A 19073-nucleotide genomic window follows, 5' to 3' on the forward strand; every position below is an offset into this window, starting at 1 on the left:
ATATGTGTGTTTATGACTGCACTTAATATTTTGAGGTCATATCAAAGTATCTGTATGTTTCCTTTACAGCTAGCTTTTCCCATGGTTTTGCCACTTACTGCTAAATAATCGTTTCCGTTTGTAACGTTCATTGACTTGCCGTTCACTTCTATTCGCACTGGACGAAACCATGAAGGCGCCCTATGGGGGCGTTCAGTGGGTAGTGCTCATTTTTAACCATAATTATTTGGAAGAAATTATTCAAAACACGAGCCGGAGTGTATATGGCGTTTGGAATTGTCTTAACTAAACAACACTAACTGTGAGCACAGTTACCACAGTATCGTACCTGAAATAGCTTGTTGAACAGTGGTACGTTCCCACAAGGCCATCTTTCGGCGTAACTTCAACCGTGCAGCTCCCTTCGCTAAACACAGAGAGCACTAGAGGTGTCGTCCTCCAGCTAACAGCTACTACCATGGCGTCAACTGAGATAGCGAGGCAAGCGGTGAGTAGCCTATTTTACTCAGGATGCCATTGTCAGTATGTACACATACCTCCTTGAAATGTGATAACTAGCCTCAGTAATGTCCAAAATATAATTTTAGCCTTACGGAAGAGAATGTAATTTGGAATAGATTTAGGTTAGCTAGTTAGTCACCACCCGCTTTTCGAGGTTATATTCCATTCAAAATCCAGTGTTACGTCGCTAAACAAAAGCACATATAGTTACTGTAAGCTATTAGACATATGATTTTGCATTCCTAAATCGTTCAGAATAGCCGTAAGTAAGGCCCAAGGCTGCTGAGTCGTAGCTTTCTGTTTAAATATTTTCATCCCAGTGTCCATTTTCGTAAGCTAACGCCTCCAGTGCTGATATCGTCAGATGAAACTACCTTTCAAACGATGTGGTGCTTTGAAATGTTTTAAACACTGTGTAGCAGACTCTATTAGCTCACGTTAAAACGATAACCCGTTATAGAGCTATCGGTAGGCCATTCATTCTGAACGCCCCCATTTCAGCACAGCTACGGTGCTCATTTCCGTTATGTTGTTTCATGTAAGTCCCGCTAACTTTCAGTCGGGCGTTGTCTGATGTTCATACAAAATATGGACTAAACAGATTCTATCTGTTTCTGTGTTTAGGCATTTAGGCATGCAATGGGAAAAGCGTGTGTAAAGTTTGCCTGGTTTTTGTTTGGAGGGGAAAGAGGAAGCCACTACACCCAGAGAGGGTGCTCAGAATAGCAAGGTTTTGCAGTTTGATATCCCTTTGCGGCTCAATGAATGAAAACCCGCTGTGAAAAGCAGGAATGATTTCAGGAATGTTGCACTTACGGCTGAAGAGGAAAGACTGTTTGTCCTGTCACATTACCCCCAGGTTTCCAAATACTCCTTCAGCTGTTTAAACCCAATTTCAACTATCCAAATAATCCACAACTGTCTGAGTACCACCAGCTAGTCCAGTTATTTTAAATTGACCCTCAAACGGAATGTTTTCCTCTCAAAGCCAATGCCACTTTGGAAAGCAACATTTGTGTTATGTTAAGCCACATAATGGCTGGTTGGTTGAGGTTTATCTGGTTGGGAGTTCTTGCTTTGCCATATAATCTAAATTCTTTGCTTTCCTGCACCTCATAATGTAGACGTAGGCTGCACAAATGAGATTCACAGAGACAGAGATGCTCACCAGCAGCCAAACGCCTACACACACACATGTAACAACCGTGCTTTTACACTTTGGTGTTTTGTGACACACTGGTTATAGTAGAGTGAATGGAAGTGCAACTGGCCAAAAATAGGGAGTTTAAGGGTTCAAGTCAAAGCGACACCACAGAAACACACAGTGCCAGCTACATTAAATGGACTCTTTGGCTTTTGTTTTGTCATTTTGGTAATGTCGAAACAATCAGCTTTTAACTTATACATTTATTGTCAAAGCTCTTTGTAGTTTTTACGGTTATCTTGACATGAACTGCGACACCATTCCATATATGTACATTGTGGTGTGTAACTGTCTCGTCTGTTGGTTGCAGCTCAGGAAACAGGAAGTGAGCTACATTGCACCTTAAATCTCACAGACGAACATAATCAAATTTTGTGGAAAGTGTGGTAATTAGAGTGTCATTTGGTAATATAATGTTATTTCTCTACAGGACAACAATCATGTGTTAGAGAGAATCCTGCGCATGTTCACAGGCCCTAACAAGGCATACCAACACATAACATGGCCAGTGATTGATAGGCTTGTACCTGATGTTTTATGTTTATTTCTTTTTGTTTTTGTTTTAGGGTGAAGGTGCTCGTGCTGTCCCTCTGGCAGGCCATGTCGGCTTTGACAGCATGCCTGACCAGCTGGTCAACAAGTCTGTCAACCACGGGTTCTGCTTTAACATCCTCTGTGTTGGTGAGTGTGTCATGCGTGAAAATGCTCTCTCACCTTAGGCTAAAAGACGACTTATTTGCTTCATTGAAAGTCAGGCTTTTCCACAAGATGCACGGCATATTACTCAGTATTCGACCCGCTCACATTCCTTTGGGCCAGTCAGCATTGGTTAATATGATGAGGAAGATGCTCTGGGTTCAGACAGGGAAATTCAGAAATGTCTGCAGGTAGTTATTTGATTTTAATATGACATTATTCATCAGCATGACTGTTAACAACTTGCAGTATACAAGCCTTTTGCAGGAGTTGTCGGACAGTGAGATTTAATTGCCTGTACATTCGGTTTTATATTGACAAAACAAGTCACTTCAGCTTCATTAAGCGCTAGACTTATTCACTCACATACACTCAGTTGCCAGTTTATTAGGTGCACCCAGCTAAAAGTAATGAAATCTAATACAACAGTCCTGCAATAAACCCGAGCTTTATGGAGGAGACGAAGTTCAGCTTGTGTTGAAGCTGCTTTAGAGAGGCGTTGTTTCAACTTTATGGTCATTTTTAAGGCTATACCTTGTGGTGCTGCTGTCTCATTGTATTGTGTTAGATTGAGAAGATTATTGTAATTTTTTTCCACACCATTTGTAGCAGTGAGTGCTGGCCAGAACATTAGATGTTGCTGTTTTTAGCAACACTGCATTACTGCCTGTTGCACACAGTCAAACAATTCTTGCTATTTGGAATTGTCTTGTTTCAGGGGGGCACATGAACTCCTCAGGCAGTAAAGGAAATGTGTAACCAATTGGTTGGCAGTGTTTCATCTTCCTCTGCCTTTTGTTTATTTCCATTACATTTCCTAATTTTAGTATACACACAGAGAGGAAGACATGACACACACACACACACACACACTCACACAAATGTGTTGTGCACACCGATATGCAAATACTTTCCAGCTCTGATTTCTAGACTGACATTTTGTAGATCAAATATCTGATGGTGATGCTGTATCATTTTGCTCCAGTTTTTCATATTTTACTACCGTTTAGAGAGCAGTAGCAAATGTTGACAATTTCTATTTTTATAAGACCTTGTATGTTATCTATTTCTGCGAGCTGTTGCTATTTAGAGGTGTAATTACATTACTACAATCGTGTCATGTCTATATTTTTAAGATTTTGATGATGCCTGGAGGCCATTTTTAGTGCCATGGTTTTGACTCGCCTCCCAGCTGAAAACCTCTCTGCTATTTTGTGGATTTGTTAAAAGGCCAACAATAATGTGTTTTTCATAATTTAACAAAGCCAATTGCATTGTTACTTAAGTACAAAGTATTAGTACAATCCATTCATGAATATGGAAGCAAAGGTGATGCAAGAAATGCTGTTGTGTGTGTGATTTCTCAGTAGTACAAGCATTACTTGAGGCAAATGCATGCGATCTTTGTTTGAATGATTCCATTGGGCTAAAAGACATTTCTGTTCATGTTATTTATGATTTCGGGAGGTTTGATTGCAATCTTTTCCAGTTTGGCCCTCAGTTTCTTCAAATATGATGCCAAATTGCCTTCAGTGTGAGAGACTTCTCTATAGTTACTTAAGCAAAGCTCAGAAAGAGGCAATGAGACCCTTTTTTAATGCATCACTTACTTTGGATTCTGAGGGAAAGATTGGACATTTGAAACATAGTGAGATATCCTACAAAAATGGGCTAACACACTTAGACTGTAGGTCAGGCTATGATGAATAAAAATAGAATTTCTTACAGTGGGAGCTCTGTGTCTGAGTCATCTGACAGCCTCTAACAGTAAATGGAAGTCAGAATACATCACCGAATAAGCAGCTACTTCTGCTGTTTTGTGGCTGTAAATATTTGAAAATGATATATTTAGTTTGAAGCATCTTGAAAATGTCACATTTAATATATTCTCTCTTTATTAGACACCTTTTTAGTTCCATTAAATAGTGTGTCTTTGTTTGTTTGGAAGTATGCAGGGTGAAATGATAGACATTGCGATGTAAACCCAGGTGAAAATGACAGTTTAATGTTAAGGACACCTCTTCATTGATTTAAATGATGTAAACAAAAGAACAACAGCTGACTGAGCTGAAGATCAAGGTTTGTAGAAACCCAGTAACATGATGTGTGTCCTCTGTGCTGTCAGGCGAGACGGGTCTGGGGAAGTCCACCCTGATGGACACGTTGTTCAACACCAAGTTTGAGGGCGAGCCCACTCAGCACAACCAGCCAGGGGTCACGCTCAAGTCCAACACCTATGAACTCCAGGAGAGTAACGTGCGCCTCAAACTCACTGTCGTCAACACCGTGGGCTTCGGAGACCAGATAAACAAAGAAGACAGGTAAAACAGTCTGGACACAGCTGCCACATCTTTCTGGTTTATTTTATACATACTTTCTGGTTTCTTTTATATATACTTTCTGGTTTCTTTTATACATACTTTCTTTACTGACAGTCTTTGTGAGCAATAGCAGAAATCCACACTTGATTGTGAACACGACCCTCTTGACATACAATGACTCTGTGAGAGCTCTGAGCATTGCTGGAGCTCAGGTTTCATTCAGTCCTCATCCCGCAAACGTACTTTTGGATGTGGAATCAAGTCTCCTTCTCAAGTTTCCTCAGCAGTTTCATAGTGTCAACTTTTAATAACAGAAATCAGATGTAGATGCTTTCTTTCCTGGCACAGCACAGAGGCTTTTTTCTGGTGTTTCATCAAACATTAAGTTGTAACGTAAGCACTGATCCGCTCCTGAGGTAAGTTCAGGGTGAGAATGATGTCATGTGAACTCTGTAAGCTCTCTGTAATGGGACTGCTGCGGTCGTTTCCAGGTTTTACACTTCGTTCAGTATCAGATTACCAATTATAGAGGAAATAACATGGATTTACTGCATTTTACACAAGCACATACTCATAGTCATGTGAAGTGCCACTGGCAGAATTTCCTGTGTGTTTACAAGCTGTGTGTTTCTCTGTGTTTGTGTCTGTGTAGTCCTCAATGCAAATGTATTTTTGTCCATTTTCTATAGCATGCATCCTTTTCAGATTTGCAGGTAATGGTGAAATAATTATTGTATTAGTCAATTGATCAATCTATTTATCATTCTTGTCATTTCTGAAGTAAAATACTAAACATTAGTATTATATACCTTCTCAATTGGATGCAACCCTTGAAGGTGGATCTTCAGAAGACCTAAAGGCCAGACAGAGACTGCACCTTCTCCTCAAATGTCCTAAACTGATGATGGATGCCATCAATTTGTTAAGTTAAATAGTGTTTACCAGGAAGTGGCTCCCAAATAGCTGACAAAGTGTAAATATCAGGTGTGAGTTACTTTATATTGGTATCATTTCAACCAGAATTTCTAAATACTCTTTAGTACAATCCATTCACAAATATTGAAGCAAAGATGGTGCAGGAGGCAGTCAGCTTTTGTCACAAACTGTAAACGATGTTGTGTGACTCACAAGTAAAGCATTTCACATTAGTACAAGCATTACACGAGGCATGTGATACTGTCGGCCTCAAAGAATACTCTGTGTGTTGCTTCCAAATTCAAAATTGGGCAAAATAAGTATTTCTGCATTTCTTGGCTACATAAGGAGGAACCTTTAAAAGGGCACTGTTCTATAGCCAATCAGTGAAGCAACACTTTTGATATACTGTAACTGTGATGCTTTGCACAAATGCAAATGACTCTAAAAACGGTGTTTTGTTTAGTGGCAGAATAGGATATATTCTAATAAACAGTTTGAAAATAAATGCTCTTCCATGTTTCTCCATTTTCTGACAGCTACAAGTCGATTGTGGAGTTCATTGATGCGCAGTTTGAAGCATATCTACAGGAGGAGCTGAAAATCAAGCGCACGCTACACAGCTACCACGACACCCGCATCCACGCATGCCTGTACTTCATCGCCCCCACGGGACACTCGCTCAAATCCCTGGACTTGGTGACCATGAAGAAACTTGATAGCAAGGTGAGCCAGAATCCATTTTTTATGTCTCAAAGTTTCCAGTAGAATTTGTTTTTGTGTATTTATTGAGCTGGGGGATAATTTATTCCGAGACACACTTTCTATCAATTTCAGCTAGTGTTAGGATTTAATAAAGGATCTTGTGATATAAAAGCATCATACAGTTTACTTGCAAATGTGCAAGTTTCACAAATTCAAAATAGCCATGGTGTCTGTATTGTTGTTTTTTAGCGTTACATGAAAAGTACAGTTGCACTGCAGGAGACTGATGTTAAAGAATAACTGTTATGTAATGCCAGCAAACATGGATAGACTTACTGTAGTATGTCATAGATATACTGTAGGTGAATCCTTTGGCGCTGTGTTGCTTTTTGCAGCATTTGATCTATCTACTCTAGTCATGGGTCACAAACCTTTTCCAGGCCATCAGCCTGCCTGCAAATTGGCTCTGGTGTTGTTACTGCGTTGGTGTAGGTCAGCTGTGAAATGCAGTCGGTTCAATGACTGCTGCCTCGTTTTTTGTGAGTTCCTTTCCACAGTAGCTTATTTGCATGGACCTCCTGGCTTTTGTACAAAGAGTCGGCTCAGTGTTTGCCAGAGCAGCTGTGCCCTCTGGCATGCGCTCGCAATAGCGTCATCCAGAGCAGAGCCTCCTCTGTTTGCACACATTCACCTGGGGGGGGGTGCGTTCTAGCAGTACTCTGCTGAAGTGTCCTTGAGCAAGACGTTAAGTCCTGACCAGAGTCAGGGGTGCAGTAAAGTATTTTTGTTCACATGACCCAGAGCATGCCTTGTTGTTAGTTAAAGGGGCCCCAGTTAATTTGGGATTGTGTAGGCAACAGAGCTCGTTGAAAATAGTTGTGTGGGAGTGAAAGTCTCATTTTTCATCAACTACTTGTGTATATATGAGAATAACCCTGTCTTTCTGTTTGGATAATGGACAGCACAAATATTGTTGAAATCAATTGAGTCTGACTATTAACGCCATGTTTGGAGAGCTTGAAGTGATCTGGAGCAGGAGATGGAAGCCTGCTGCTCCCTTTGCTGCATTTACTATTTATATCTTTGCTTAAGAATGAGTAATTGTCTGCAATACACAAAAGCCTGATTTGCACAGATCCTGGAGCCAGAGAGCAGCACAGTGGTGTGTTAAAATGATGTATGGAGCATGGGTTATTCAGCACCCTTTCCTTTTATGAAACTGTATTTTAAATTACCTCTATAATCCTGGGCAACCATTGATTGGAAGGGGTATAAAGGAAATTGTTGTTCGTTAGAGCTACTACTAAGACCAGAATTAGAAGCATATCTTAAAGCTTTCTCCGTCCCATGTCATTGTGTTCTGCATTAAATCTCTCCTCATTTCTCAACCGCAGGTCAATATTATCCCAATCATTGCCAAGTCGGACGCCATCTCCAAGAGCGAGCTGGCCAAATTCAAAATCAAAATCACCAGTGAGCTGGTCAGCAATGGAGTGCAGATCTACCAGTTCCCCACTGATGACGAGTCCGTGGCAGAGATCAACTCCACCATGAACGTAAGGCTCACCGCTGGCTTTCTATGTACATCACAGAATATATTACTTAGTTCATATCAGAGAAGATGTGTGAAGTCATATTGGTCAGACTGAATCCTCATTTTAATCTGAAGGAAATGGTGGTTTACGCAACACATTTCTTGTTTGTAAGTTTTAACATAAATTCTGTTATGCGTTACCAGCATAAACAAACATGTGATGTAGAATCAGGACAGGCATCGTCTGTGTCTGCTCATGCTGTTAGGAAGCCGCCCAATGCAGGGAGGAGTGTGTTCAGCACAATCAGCCAGCTCACTCTGCAGGAAGCCTGCAGTGTGGGAAAGGGCCTGTGCTCACTGACAGATGAGCCAAGGCTTTCTTAGCTGTTTAGGAGGCCTGATCTGTGAAAATGCCTTAACTCTCCTTAACTGATTGTGTTAGACCGCTGCCTCTCGGCTGTTGTTGTACAGTCTGACCACATCTCTGTCCTGACAAAAGGTCTGTAAAAAGAAATAACGCATTTTTCCTCAGTTTTCATAGTGATGTCAACACTGCTTAGGAATGTATCCTTAGCTGTGTGTAGGTTTTGTCCTGATACCTCATGTATGAATGAGATAGTTGCAGCAATACTTGTTTGTTTGAGTAGTGAAATATTGGCAGAGCTACAGCATGTATATGTGCAATTTCGTTGGGGATACATGGTGGTTTGTGGTGAGAATCTGCAGAGCTCTCTGGGGTGTTTGGCAGTATACCAACACAGCTTTTCCCTCTGCTCCACAGAGCCATTTGCCATTTGCCGTGGTGGGGAGCACGGAGGAAGTGAAGATTGGGAACAAGATGGTGAAGGCCCGGCAGTACCCCTGGGGGACGGTGCAGGGTAAGCCTAGGTCACATCCTTTCACAGGAAATGAGAGCATGCTCCCTCTCGTCAGAGCTGCTGCAGCCACTCCCTCCCCTCGTATTCCTCCTCGGCTCCAACAGCTGCTGCAAACTAGTTGATTAGTTATATAACCTCATTTAGCTGCAGAACCCTCTCTGCCTTGATACTTTATGTTGGAGCTGCAGCAGCTCTTAGCTCTTACAGATTTAGAAATTTTATGTCACTGACGAAGTTGATTTTTTTTTATTGACTTACTGGATCAATCCATAATGGAGTATATGTAATGTATCGCAAATAGATAACAATCACAATACTTCTATTAGGTCACACCGACTAATCGACTAATTGCTTGGTCTATAAAAGTTAACAAAGTAGAGAAAAATGCTCATCAAAATTTACCAGAGCTCAACAGACCAACAGTCCAAAACCCAAAGACATTCAGTTTGTAATTATATAAAACAAAAAATTCTTGTCTTGTCATTTTTGTTTGATAAATGACTTAAACCATTGAACAATTATCAAAATAGTTACTCCAGCAAATTAGATTTAAAGTGTATTGTTGACCCTGGGGTTGAATGTCATTTGCTTTAACATTTTTATACATGACCCCCTCAGGGTAAATAGTGCTACAATTTCTACACTGTTTATCCAATATGGATATGAACACCCTCAAACATCCCTGAAGCTGAAAGTCTGCCCTTTAACCTCACAGCCATTGTTGCATGTGAAATTCAAAGTGCTGGTTTACAGCCAAAACAATGAAAAACATATCGCTGTCCTAATGCTTACGGACTGCGCTGTATTCCTGGCTGGAGGTGTTACCTGACATGGGGTCTGTTTACCACAGACTGGCTGTCCTGTGTACTCACATGATGGCACACGGTCTGTGGGAGTGTAGTGCTTAGTTCAGCCCAGTAACATAATCAATAGACAAGCCACAGGACATGAACACTATTCACTTTTGAACTGTTGGGTCTGTGAAATACTCTCAGGTTATTTGCTATAAGTTCATGTAAATGTTAAGTGAGGCTACCCGTGTTCTCTGTTTCTGCTACTGTACACAAATTGCAAATTACATCATTGGTAATGAATAGGATGCCCTCTGAGGTGTTTGGTATAACTTGCATGTGTCACTACGATGTGTGTCTCATAGTGGAAAATGAGAATCACTGTGACTTCGTCAAACTGCGAGAAATGCTGATCAGAGTGAACATGGAGGACCTGCGAGAGCAGACTCACACGCGTCATTATGAGCTCTACCGCCGCTGCAAACTGGAGGAGATGGGCTTTAAGGACACAGACCCTGACAGCAAGCCCTTCAGGTAGTAGACTCGAGACTGCTCTCATACAGCTGGACTCCACCTACATTTGCTTGTTTCTGCTCTGCTTCCATTTATCATTCTCCTTTTTTCTCTGCCAGTCTTCAGGAGACATATGAAGCCAAGAGGAACGAGTTCATGGGTGAGCTGCAGAAGAAAGAAGAGGAGATGAGGCAAATGTTCGTCCAACGAGTCAAAGAGAAGGAGGCTGAGCTCAAAGAAGCAGAAAAAGAGGTATCATCATTTAAACTTGGATGCCTACCACATCCACACATATTCTGTGCATCATTAGTCTTTGTTTAAGAAAGTTTCTGCTCTCCTCTTGAATAACTCAAAGCATTGTTTCTTTTTTCTCCGCAATGCAGCTGCACGAGAAGTTTGACCGTTTGAAGAAGCTCCACCAGGATGAGAAAAAGAAAGTGGAGGAGAAGAAGAAGTCCCTGGACGACGAGCTCAACATGTTCAAACAGAAAAAGACTGCTGCAGAGCTCTTGCAGAACCAAGCCCAGCAGGCAGGGGGCTCCACCACACTCAAGAGGGACAAAGAGAGGAAAAAGTAAGTATTGTTCTCTTGCCCCTGTGCCTTCCTTAAGTCTATCCTTACATCTTAGGTGCAGGGGACAACCTCCAGTTGTATAAGGATTGGCAAACTGGGAGGAACAAGGCCACATATCATTACATTGACATGTCAGGATATAGTTTCTAGGCTCTGTTCTGAGAATTGCCTTCAGGATTTATGTTACACATCAGTGCATGAATACCATTGCTGAAGTTGTTTGGGGTAAACGGTCTTTATGTTGTGCATTAGACTAAAATATGTAGCTGACAAAAAAAAAGCATTCCACTTTGTACACCTGTGCTACAGACAGATTAATTTTGGTCCGTCCCACTAATACCATCAAGTGCTTAGTGGTTTCTCTGTCACCGCTCATTAATAACCCACCTGATTCTCTGGCTAAGCCTATGAATTCTCTCAGACTTTCACTCTGCTCTTTGTTTCTGAGAGGCAGACAAATGCTCCAGTTTACCCTCCATGTAATAACAGAGAATATGTTGAGAGCTGACCATAGTTCATAATTTATCGCCAATGTGGAAACATGAGAGGAGAAGAGAGGGGGGAGAGACTGGTGAAAATGACTTGCAGTCCTCATCTAAATAGTTGAAAGTTTGCCAACTGCCAGCATAGTTTGATGAGTGAGAGTCAGTCCGAAATCATCAATTAAATACTTTATGTAAATGACTTTCATTGCTCTGTTTTAAAGATCACAGTTCATAGTTGTTTGAGTTGCATCATGGAAACTATTTGACGGTTTTCCTCCATCCCATCAGTTCTTTTGTGGGCACAGTGGCCTCTCCTCTGGTTTTAATTAATCTACAATATTAACTTTTTTTCTTGGTATATCTGACATTAATTCTGTTCTCCCTCCAACAGTTTACATCAGTAGTTTCATTAAATCATGTGTACGAGACTGTTTCACGCTCTGAGGCAGTGTTTGACGCCAGATGTGTTCAAGTGTGGTTGTAGTGTGCTGTTGATGTTGTCGGCCCCTTCATGTTGGTAATCAACTCCTGGTTTTGTGTTGAAGCTGATGTGATGCCGTGCCTGTTAGAAAAGGAAGAAGACACTTGCACTGAGAAGGTTCTTGTTGCTTTATTTTCTTCCCAGTTAATGCCTTTTCTTCACAGCCACTTCTTCTCTTTTTATGAGCTCTGCCTGGAAAATGTCTCTTTCAAAAACAAAAAAAGTGGGCAGCTGTGCAACTTTGTCTGTGGGTCACTGATTAAAACCGACTTCAAATGTTAACAAGGATAATAACTATATTTTATCTGTATTTGACCTCCAGGATTAAGTCAGTGTTTTCTTCAGTCCCCCAGAAGACACAGTTATTGATCACTGCTTGTTGTGTAGATGTGAATCTGTCCTGTGAGTGCATGTGTCACCTATGTTGCCTCCATAATGTTTTCCAGTTAACTCCTCCCACACTTGCTGCATGCTGCATGAGGCACCTTTTCTGGTAAGACTGCCTTCTTGAGTTACACCACCAACAATCAAAATAACAAAATATGACTATGAAAAATATAAATTAGAGCGTTGGTGATTGGCTTTGACAAACCAAACCAAGACCATTTATTACATGTACACGTATAAAGAATTATTCTAATATTACCCAAATTAGAATTTAGGAAAAGAGAATCTGCACACTAGATTGAAACCTAAAACGTTATTGTTTGGAGACATCCTGCACCTTGCCTAAATATAAAACAGGCTGTGCACAGAACTGCCTGTCTGTCTCTCCACATGAGAGTTTAAACACAATCAAATGAACATTTGAAAGCTGTTAAAACTATTATCTTAATTCACATGCGTTTAATTTGCTCTTTAAAGTAATTTAAATGTGAAACAATCTGAGAAATGGGTGCAGTAATTCAGACATTTGAGTGTTGCAGGCCTGCAGTACACCATTGGTAACATCTGTGTCGATCACATCCTTGAGCTGGCAGTGTTTACCGTCCTCGTGCCAGCTTCTAAATCAACCAGTTTATTAGATCCCCACACGCCCATTTGATGTACTGCCCCATCTGCCTCCCTAAATCCACAACAGTCTCTTTTTTGTGGCTCTCCCAAGTCCTTCCCCACCCGGCCCTGCAATCACACAAAGAGCCATTCAAGGCTGAACTGAGACTAACGGGTCACACCAGAGCAGCAAACAGCCTCAGGGCCCATCTCTGTTCATAGAGATGACATGTTTTGTTGATCTCGCAGCCATATGACGACCCCCTCTGCCACCCCTCCCCTCTTGAGTGGATACAAAAGCCAAATCCACAGAGAGGGAGATGTTGTTGAGACTCAACCGCTGGGGAGGGTAGCCGTGAACAAAGACATCTGTCTCGCAATCTGTAAACTCCTCAAGCAGCTCAGGACTGTTAAAATAGATGAAAACAAGCTGTTGTTTGATGAGCAGGATACAGAGCAACGAAGGAAGACAATCAGTCACATTGTTTAAAGCTCGGGGGCAAAACCTCTTTAAAAAAAAAAAAAAAAAAAAAAAAAAAAAGTCTGACCTCTGTACACTCAAACCTTTAGAGTTGCCTTGAAAGCATGCTCTCCTCTAAATGCCATCTGGTCACTAATGTTGATGTGATGTCAGCGATGTGTGAGTGTGAGTGAGTGTGTGTGTGTGTGTGTCGTGATGATGTTTTAACTCAAAAGAAAGCAATAACAGCCCTTCTCTCTCGTTTCCAGCTTAGGATTCCTGTAGAAAAAGTGCTCCCTTGTGGCCATCCTGCTGTGAATGAGTTTCCACCCCATCATCCTTTTACAGTACCCCTTCCCCACCCTCACCCTCACCCCATAATTCAACCCTCCACATGCCCCCTGCTCTCTGGAAGACGCTGGGCATTGCTATCAGTTTGACATCACTTTTTTTTTTATTTCTGAATGATGCTTGTCTCTTATGTTTTGTACAAGCAATTATTCAGCTTGTCTTTTTTTATACAAATTTACAAACAATGCATTCCATATTTGTTTTATATTCAGTGATTCTTTGCATGATAGAGTGAGCTTTTTTTTAAATATTAACATACATGACTACTGTTGTGATGGGCAGAAATGTATTGAAGCTAAAGTGAAACATGCATCAGACAGTTGGACCTGAATATGTGTGTGGTCAAAGATCTGCAGTAGATTACAGAGAAGAAAGAATTAAGACAGATAAGTATTGACGCGAGGATGGATTAAATTAATGTTGTTTAAACCTGATCCATCTTCAGATTAAAGGGCAGTTTAGTGATTCTCAATTTTACAAACTCTATAACAGCCGTCTCTGAAATAACTCCTTACCTTGAGATTGTAAACAACAAGTACCAACACACTTGTTATTAATCAGTCATTGGCTTGGGGTCAAGCTACTTTATTGTTAGTTTTAAAGTTATAATCCTTGAAATTTCAGTTCTGGTTGATTTGGTGACACCCTTGGTTACCCTGGCGACAGCAAGTGCAGTTTAATACAGCAGTCACTCATTGAGCTGCTACTTTGTCAGAAATACAACAAAAGAGCAACTGGTGCATCTGTTTTACAGCCAAGCCAAACAAACTCACATAGGCCTTTGTCCATGACGTCATGTACGATCACAATCTGATTTTTATGTCGCACACATGGAGCCTGCTGTATTTAAAACTGATCCGTTGTCAGAAAATGCCAAAAAGTGACCTCGCGTTTCCTGCGACTGCTTCACAATAAAAGCCACCTCGTGTTTTGCCAGTTGCACACTTTCTAATGTGAAGCAGCAGCAGTAGGACAGTAGCAGTAATTTAATACAGATCTGACACGGCTGTAGGCGAGTCAGCAGTAAACATTGAGGCTGCCATCAATGAGATAAAATTACAGTAATGCACCTTTTTCTGCTAATCTCTGGTGCATGTCAAGGCAAATGGCGGGAATGGTGGACCCCACCACTAATAATGAAGACTATATAATATATAGAGATAATTACAGAATGTAAATACATTGAAAGACTTTTGCAGGAGCCATGAGTAGTATCATTACCTCAGCCATTTATACTTTAGACTTACAATAAGAATTGAATTTGAGATATAATTTGTTTTGGTATTTATGTCCCTTTGCTGATGCCGTTTCACTTCAGCCGGATGCATGAGTAGTTGTGAGCCTAATCTCTTTGCCACTTCTCCCATACCTCATTCATTGTCATGTGTTATGTGCATACTTGTCTTAGCTTTCACATTTGCACTTTTTTATACACAAATGTGATATATTTTTTAACTATATATTAATGTTGTCAGTGCAATTGTAACTTTCTTTTTTATTTTACTTATTATGAAGGCACATTTGAAAGTCATTCGTCAAGATGTCCATTGTCCTGCAGGGACCAGTTTTGTTTGTATCAGTGTTGCGCATAAAAGAAACATTATTATCTCAAAAGAAAATAAAGGCCAATTTTTCACCAAATATTACAACTGTGGCCATAATCATTGTGTATGACCAATATTGGTGTAAAGTAGGAGATTATATGAAAGTCTAGTAACCCCAAATGTGGAAAGTGGGTATGCTTAATTTGCACGGTGAAGCGTTCCAGTTGATTGTTGTTGGAGACAATAATACGGTCTACGAGACAGTGAATGTTGATGCCAATAAGCGTTACTCTGATGAGGTCCCCTTCCCTCAGGACAGTGTGGTCCTAAGTCTTCTCACAGGTGTAACGTCTCCAAAAGTCCAACATTCTTGTTGCTTCTTGGTACAATCTATTTAAAATGTTCAGGTATGTCTTTGTGCTCAGAATCACAGGGCATCTTTTGTGTTGACCTCATTTTTTCACCACTTCAAGGTTGATTTTTATTATAAAATGATCTTGGATTGAAGATATTGCTGCATTAAAAACACTTTAAATTCCACATGACACCAGAGTCAAAATACACCAGGAGAAAGAGCCATTCCCTCCTCCTAATCTTCCGCTCACTGGTCTGTGTGGTTTCACTTTTTCTTTGCAGTAATCCCTGGCTCTGCACTGAGTAGGTCCTCAGCCCTCAAGCTTTGCTAAGGGACCAGCTTTTGTGGGCTCTGTGTGCCTCAAATGTGACCAGAGGCTTTGTGGACCCCATCCTTCAGGGTTTCTTAATCATTACCTGCTCTGCTATAATATTGATCAATGTGTATCTGTGTTTCACTGCAGCTCTAACATCACCGTCCGCAATCTAATTCTTGCTTTATTTCCTTTGCTTATGTTTATATGTGGACTTTTTTTTTGTTGTTGCTGTGACTAACACCCCTTCCACTTCAGTTTTGATGGAGATTACATGCGCACTTGTTCGTTTATTGTCATATTTGGATTGCATTTAGAAGAAGACACTCGTGGATTTGTAACACAAAGATTCATGCAGCATCATCAGTGGGCACAATATAATCTCATGATTTTATGCTTAATGTGTTTGAATGAGGGATTTTACCACCTAACTTTGTATATATAATCAAATATAATGTTTTCTACCTGACATCAGATGCACTTCTAAAATCTCAAGCTTGCCTTGTGTTTTTTGTAAGCGTTTCTGCTTTGCCACCTCTCTAACTGCCGGCTTTCTTTCTCTTTGTCTCTTTAGCTTCTTTTAATCTGTCTTGACCACGTGAAGAGGGGATTGCAGCTTCAGCAAGACCTAAGCACCCTTTTACCTCTTCCTGTTTTCCTCGCTGTATGAACCTTTTTTATTCTCCCCATCGCATCTCCTTTTGTTGAATATGGCCTTATGTGGACTCGCATGGTATTTCCGACCACCTAATGAAGCTCTAAACCCAGGCAGGTTGGGTACCGGGCACAGTTTAAATCTGCTGTTACGTCTTAATGTATATAACGAGACTCTTGTAGTTAACAGAAGTCATCAGTCAGGGTTCACACATTTGCAGGACTCATAGGTGAAATCATTGTTTGATCTTTACTTGAAACAGAAAAGCAGTGACCTGCACTATGCACTCATCTTTTCAATAGGATTCTTAGTACAAAGAGATAAAGAATAAAACGCTACTGAAACATCAAGGCTTGCTGATTTAAAAACACACTCATCAAGGACAGAAGCACTTAATGCACCATGTGTTATGAAACACAGTATAATGTGTAGTCATGTTGTTTTCTTGAATCCAGTTCAGTTTGAAATTAAAATCTCCTGCTTCCAGATTTTTAAAATTGAAACAGCTAAATCTAATTAGAGTCATAATCATGCAAAAGCCAAAGCAATACTTTATATTTAGCACTTCATTTGATGGTGCCCATGTTTACATGTCACTGTTGAATACCATGGAGGTCACATGTAATGGCCTTTTATTACACATTGTGCTTTAATATTCACCAGCTTATTCTATAGTTTGCATGCATCTTTTTTTATTTCATTACCGCTGTGATCTTTGACCTTTTTGACCTGCTTGTTTTTATCCCCTAATAACTCAGTTTTGCAGTCTATTTCAACTTCATTGCTGTTATCTTCAAATGGTGCATATTAATAATGTATATTTGCTCTGTCCTATGATTTCAGCTCCCTTTTTGCCAAAAATATTAGTATAAGGTGGAGTTGAACTGAATCCCAGATAGGAGTATTAAAAACAAATACTCATGCATTTATATAATTTATAAGGATATATTTTGTGTATTGAAGTGGAGACTTGTTGTTTATTACCTATGATCTTTGGACGTGACTCTGAGTGTAAAGTAACATTTTGGTGTCAGAAAATGCCATACATTTTTCTAGTATCAGTCATCACCTACTGTAGTCATGAAAACTTTCCCACACTACAAATAATTTAATATCTTACTTTAGTTTGATTCCATTGATGTACATTTTCAATAAAAAATATGATCCAAACATATTAAACTTTTGTCTTTTATTCACAGTGTTGGAAGCTCATATTTACCCCTAATAATGTTAATTATGGCAGATTTTATGGGTTGTAAACATCAACCTCATGGGACACCTTAATGTTCAGTCAGTTCCTGTATGGGAACTATTTATTTTATTTATTACTTAAACTTTATTTAACCTAGAAGTCTCTTCAGATACATGTTTTCTTTTACAAGAGAGACCTGGCAGCACAGAGTCGTTAATATAAAGTCACATAAGAACACACATAATTAACTTAAAGCATTCACGTAATATAAAATACTTCACCATATAAAAAAAAAAGTTACATTCGTATTAAACATTTTTGAATGTCTGATATTAAGGAAGCATTTCCACATGAAGATTATCTTGTAAATCAGTCTGCGCCTGGGGTGCATAGTACAAAATGTAGAGCAATAAAAACACAATTGTCTAATATAATATTCTTCGGTTTATTACATGATGGGGATAGAACAATCAAAGTGACAATTTAAGACAGTGAATGGTTGAATGTAACAAAGTGCATTTCCTGAAGTACTGTACTTTATTTTAAAGTACTTGCACTTTTACTTACTAAATTGCAATGCAACTTTTCCAGGTAAATGTTGCACTTTTAACTTTTAACTTTAGTTACTAATTACTTTTCTAATTAAAGGTCCTGCACTAATTAAAGGTCCTGTCCTGCAGGTTGAGTCAACTAACAATTATAATATGACAAGTTGTCCCGCCAGATACAGTACAACAAATCCAGCAGAAGGATGAGGTAGATGTCAATCAAGAGCAACACTTTTTTATGTGTTTTTATGTGTGTGTGTGTGTGTGTGTAATATGTACTTTTACTCAAGTAAAGTGAATACAGTACTTTTACTTGTAGCAGACTGTGGTATTTATTTGTATGTATTTGAGATATATTACTTAATATACTGCTGGACAGCTTGTGAATTCCCCCAGTCTTATTGATATAATAATATCATAATTTATTGATCATATTTTGTATTATCAATCTGAATCTGGAAAGTTAACTAAAGCTGTTAAATAAAAGTAGTAGTAAAAAGTACAGTATTTGCCTCTGAAATGTAGTGGAGCTGAAGTATAAAGTAGCAGGAAATGGAAATAGTCAAGTAAAGTACAAGTACCTCTTAACTGCACTTTAGTAAAGTACCTGAGTATATGTACTTTGTTACTGTCCACCACTGAGCAGAAGTAAACAAATGAATGTGCAATACTTTACAGTACATGGCAATGATAGGAAGGTGCTGCAAACTAAGGTAAGAAAAGTGAGTACACATATTTCACATACTGCCTGTAAACTATCACCGCCTTTAAAGTTATTGAACCCCTAAACAATACTTTTAATTCATACTGTAACTCTGTACTGCTCTGGTGTCATTGCATACACTCAGATTAACATACTGTATCTCAACTATCAGTGGACGATATTTTGCTTATTTCTGTTGTATGTCCAGTTCAGTTTGTAAGCCACATGTACAAAGTAATGACTCACTGACAGCAGCCCGCTGAGCTTGAACTGTCCGGCGGCAAAGCATTCTGGGTCAGTGCGGTGTGTCAGACGCCATGATTTTCCTGTAGCAGGACCAGAAAATGGATGCTTCCTGCTA

The 19073-nt window shown here is 39.8% G+C and overlaps 1 protein-coding gene across 3 annotated transcripts; it reads left to right on the forward strand.

Moving 5' to 3' along the window:
- The first annotated feature begins 425 nt into the window (after positions 1–425).
- septin6 (septin 6) lies at positions 426–15750 on the forward strand. 3 transcript variants are annotated; one of them, XM_070912857.1, is made up of 11 exons: positions 426–487; positions 2272–2386; positions 4527–4722; positions 6177–6363; positions 7737–7898; positions 8658–8754; positions 9911–10079; positions 10178–10310; positions 10442–10632; positions 11663–11715; positions 13321–15043. In XM_070912857.1, exons 1-10 carry the CDS (start codon positions 458–460, stop codon positions 11664–11666), a joined length of 1284 nt encoding a protein of 427 aa, XP_070768958.1. In that variant the 5' UTR covers positions 426–457; the 3' UTR covers positions 11667–11715; positions 13321–15043. The 3 variants fall into 3 exon arrangements, with proteins under 3 accessions (XP_070768958.1, XP_070768956.1, XP_070768957.1); XM_070912855.1 differs by lacking the exons at positions 11663–11715; positions 13321–15043 and adding an exon at positions 15583–15750; XM_070912856.1 differs by lacking the exon at positions 11663–11715.
- The last annotated feature ends 3323 nt before the right edge of the window (positions 15751–19073 follow it).

This window comes from Enoplosus armatus, chromosome 10, assembly GCF_043641665.1.
Source record: "Enoplosus armatus isolate fEnoArm2 chromosome 10, fEnoArm2.hap1, whole genome shotgun sequence".
NCBI lineage: Eukaryota > Metazoa > Chordata > Actinopteri > Centrarchiformes > Enoplosidae > Enoplosus > Enoplosus armatus.

Coding starts and splice junctions, on each gene's coding strand:
- septin6 (XM_070912855.1), top strand. CDS start 458: ATGGCGTCAACTGAGATAGCGAGGCAAGCG. Junction 7,899..8,657: donor AGATCAACTCCACCATGAAC/GTAAGGCTCACC, acceptor TCTGCTCCACAG/AGCCATTTGCCATTTGCCGT. Junction 10,633..15,582: donor AGGGACAAAGAGAGGAAAAA/GTAAGTATTGTT, acceptor TTTTCTTTGCAG/TAATCCCTGGCTCTGCACTG.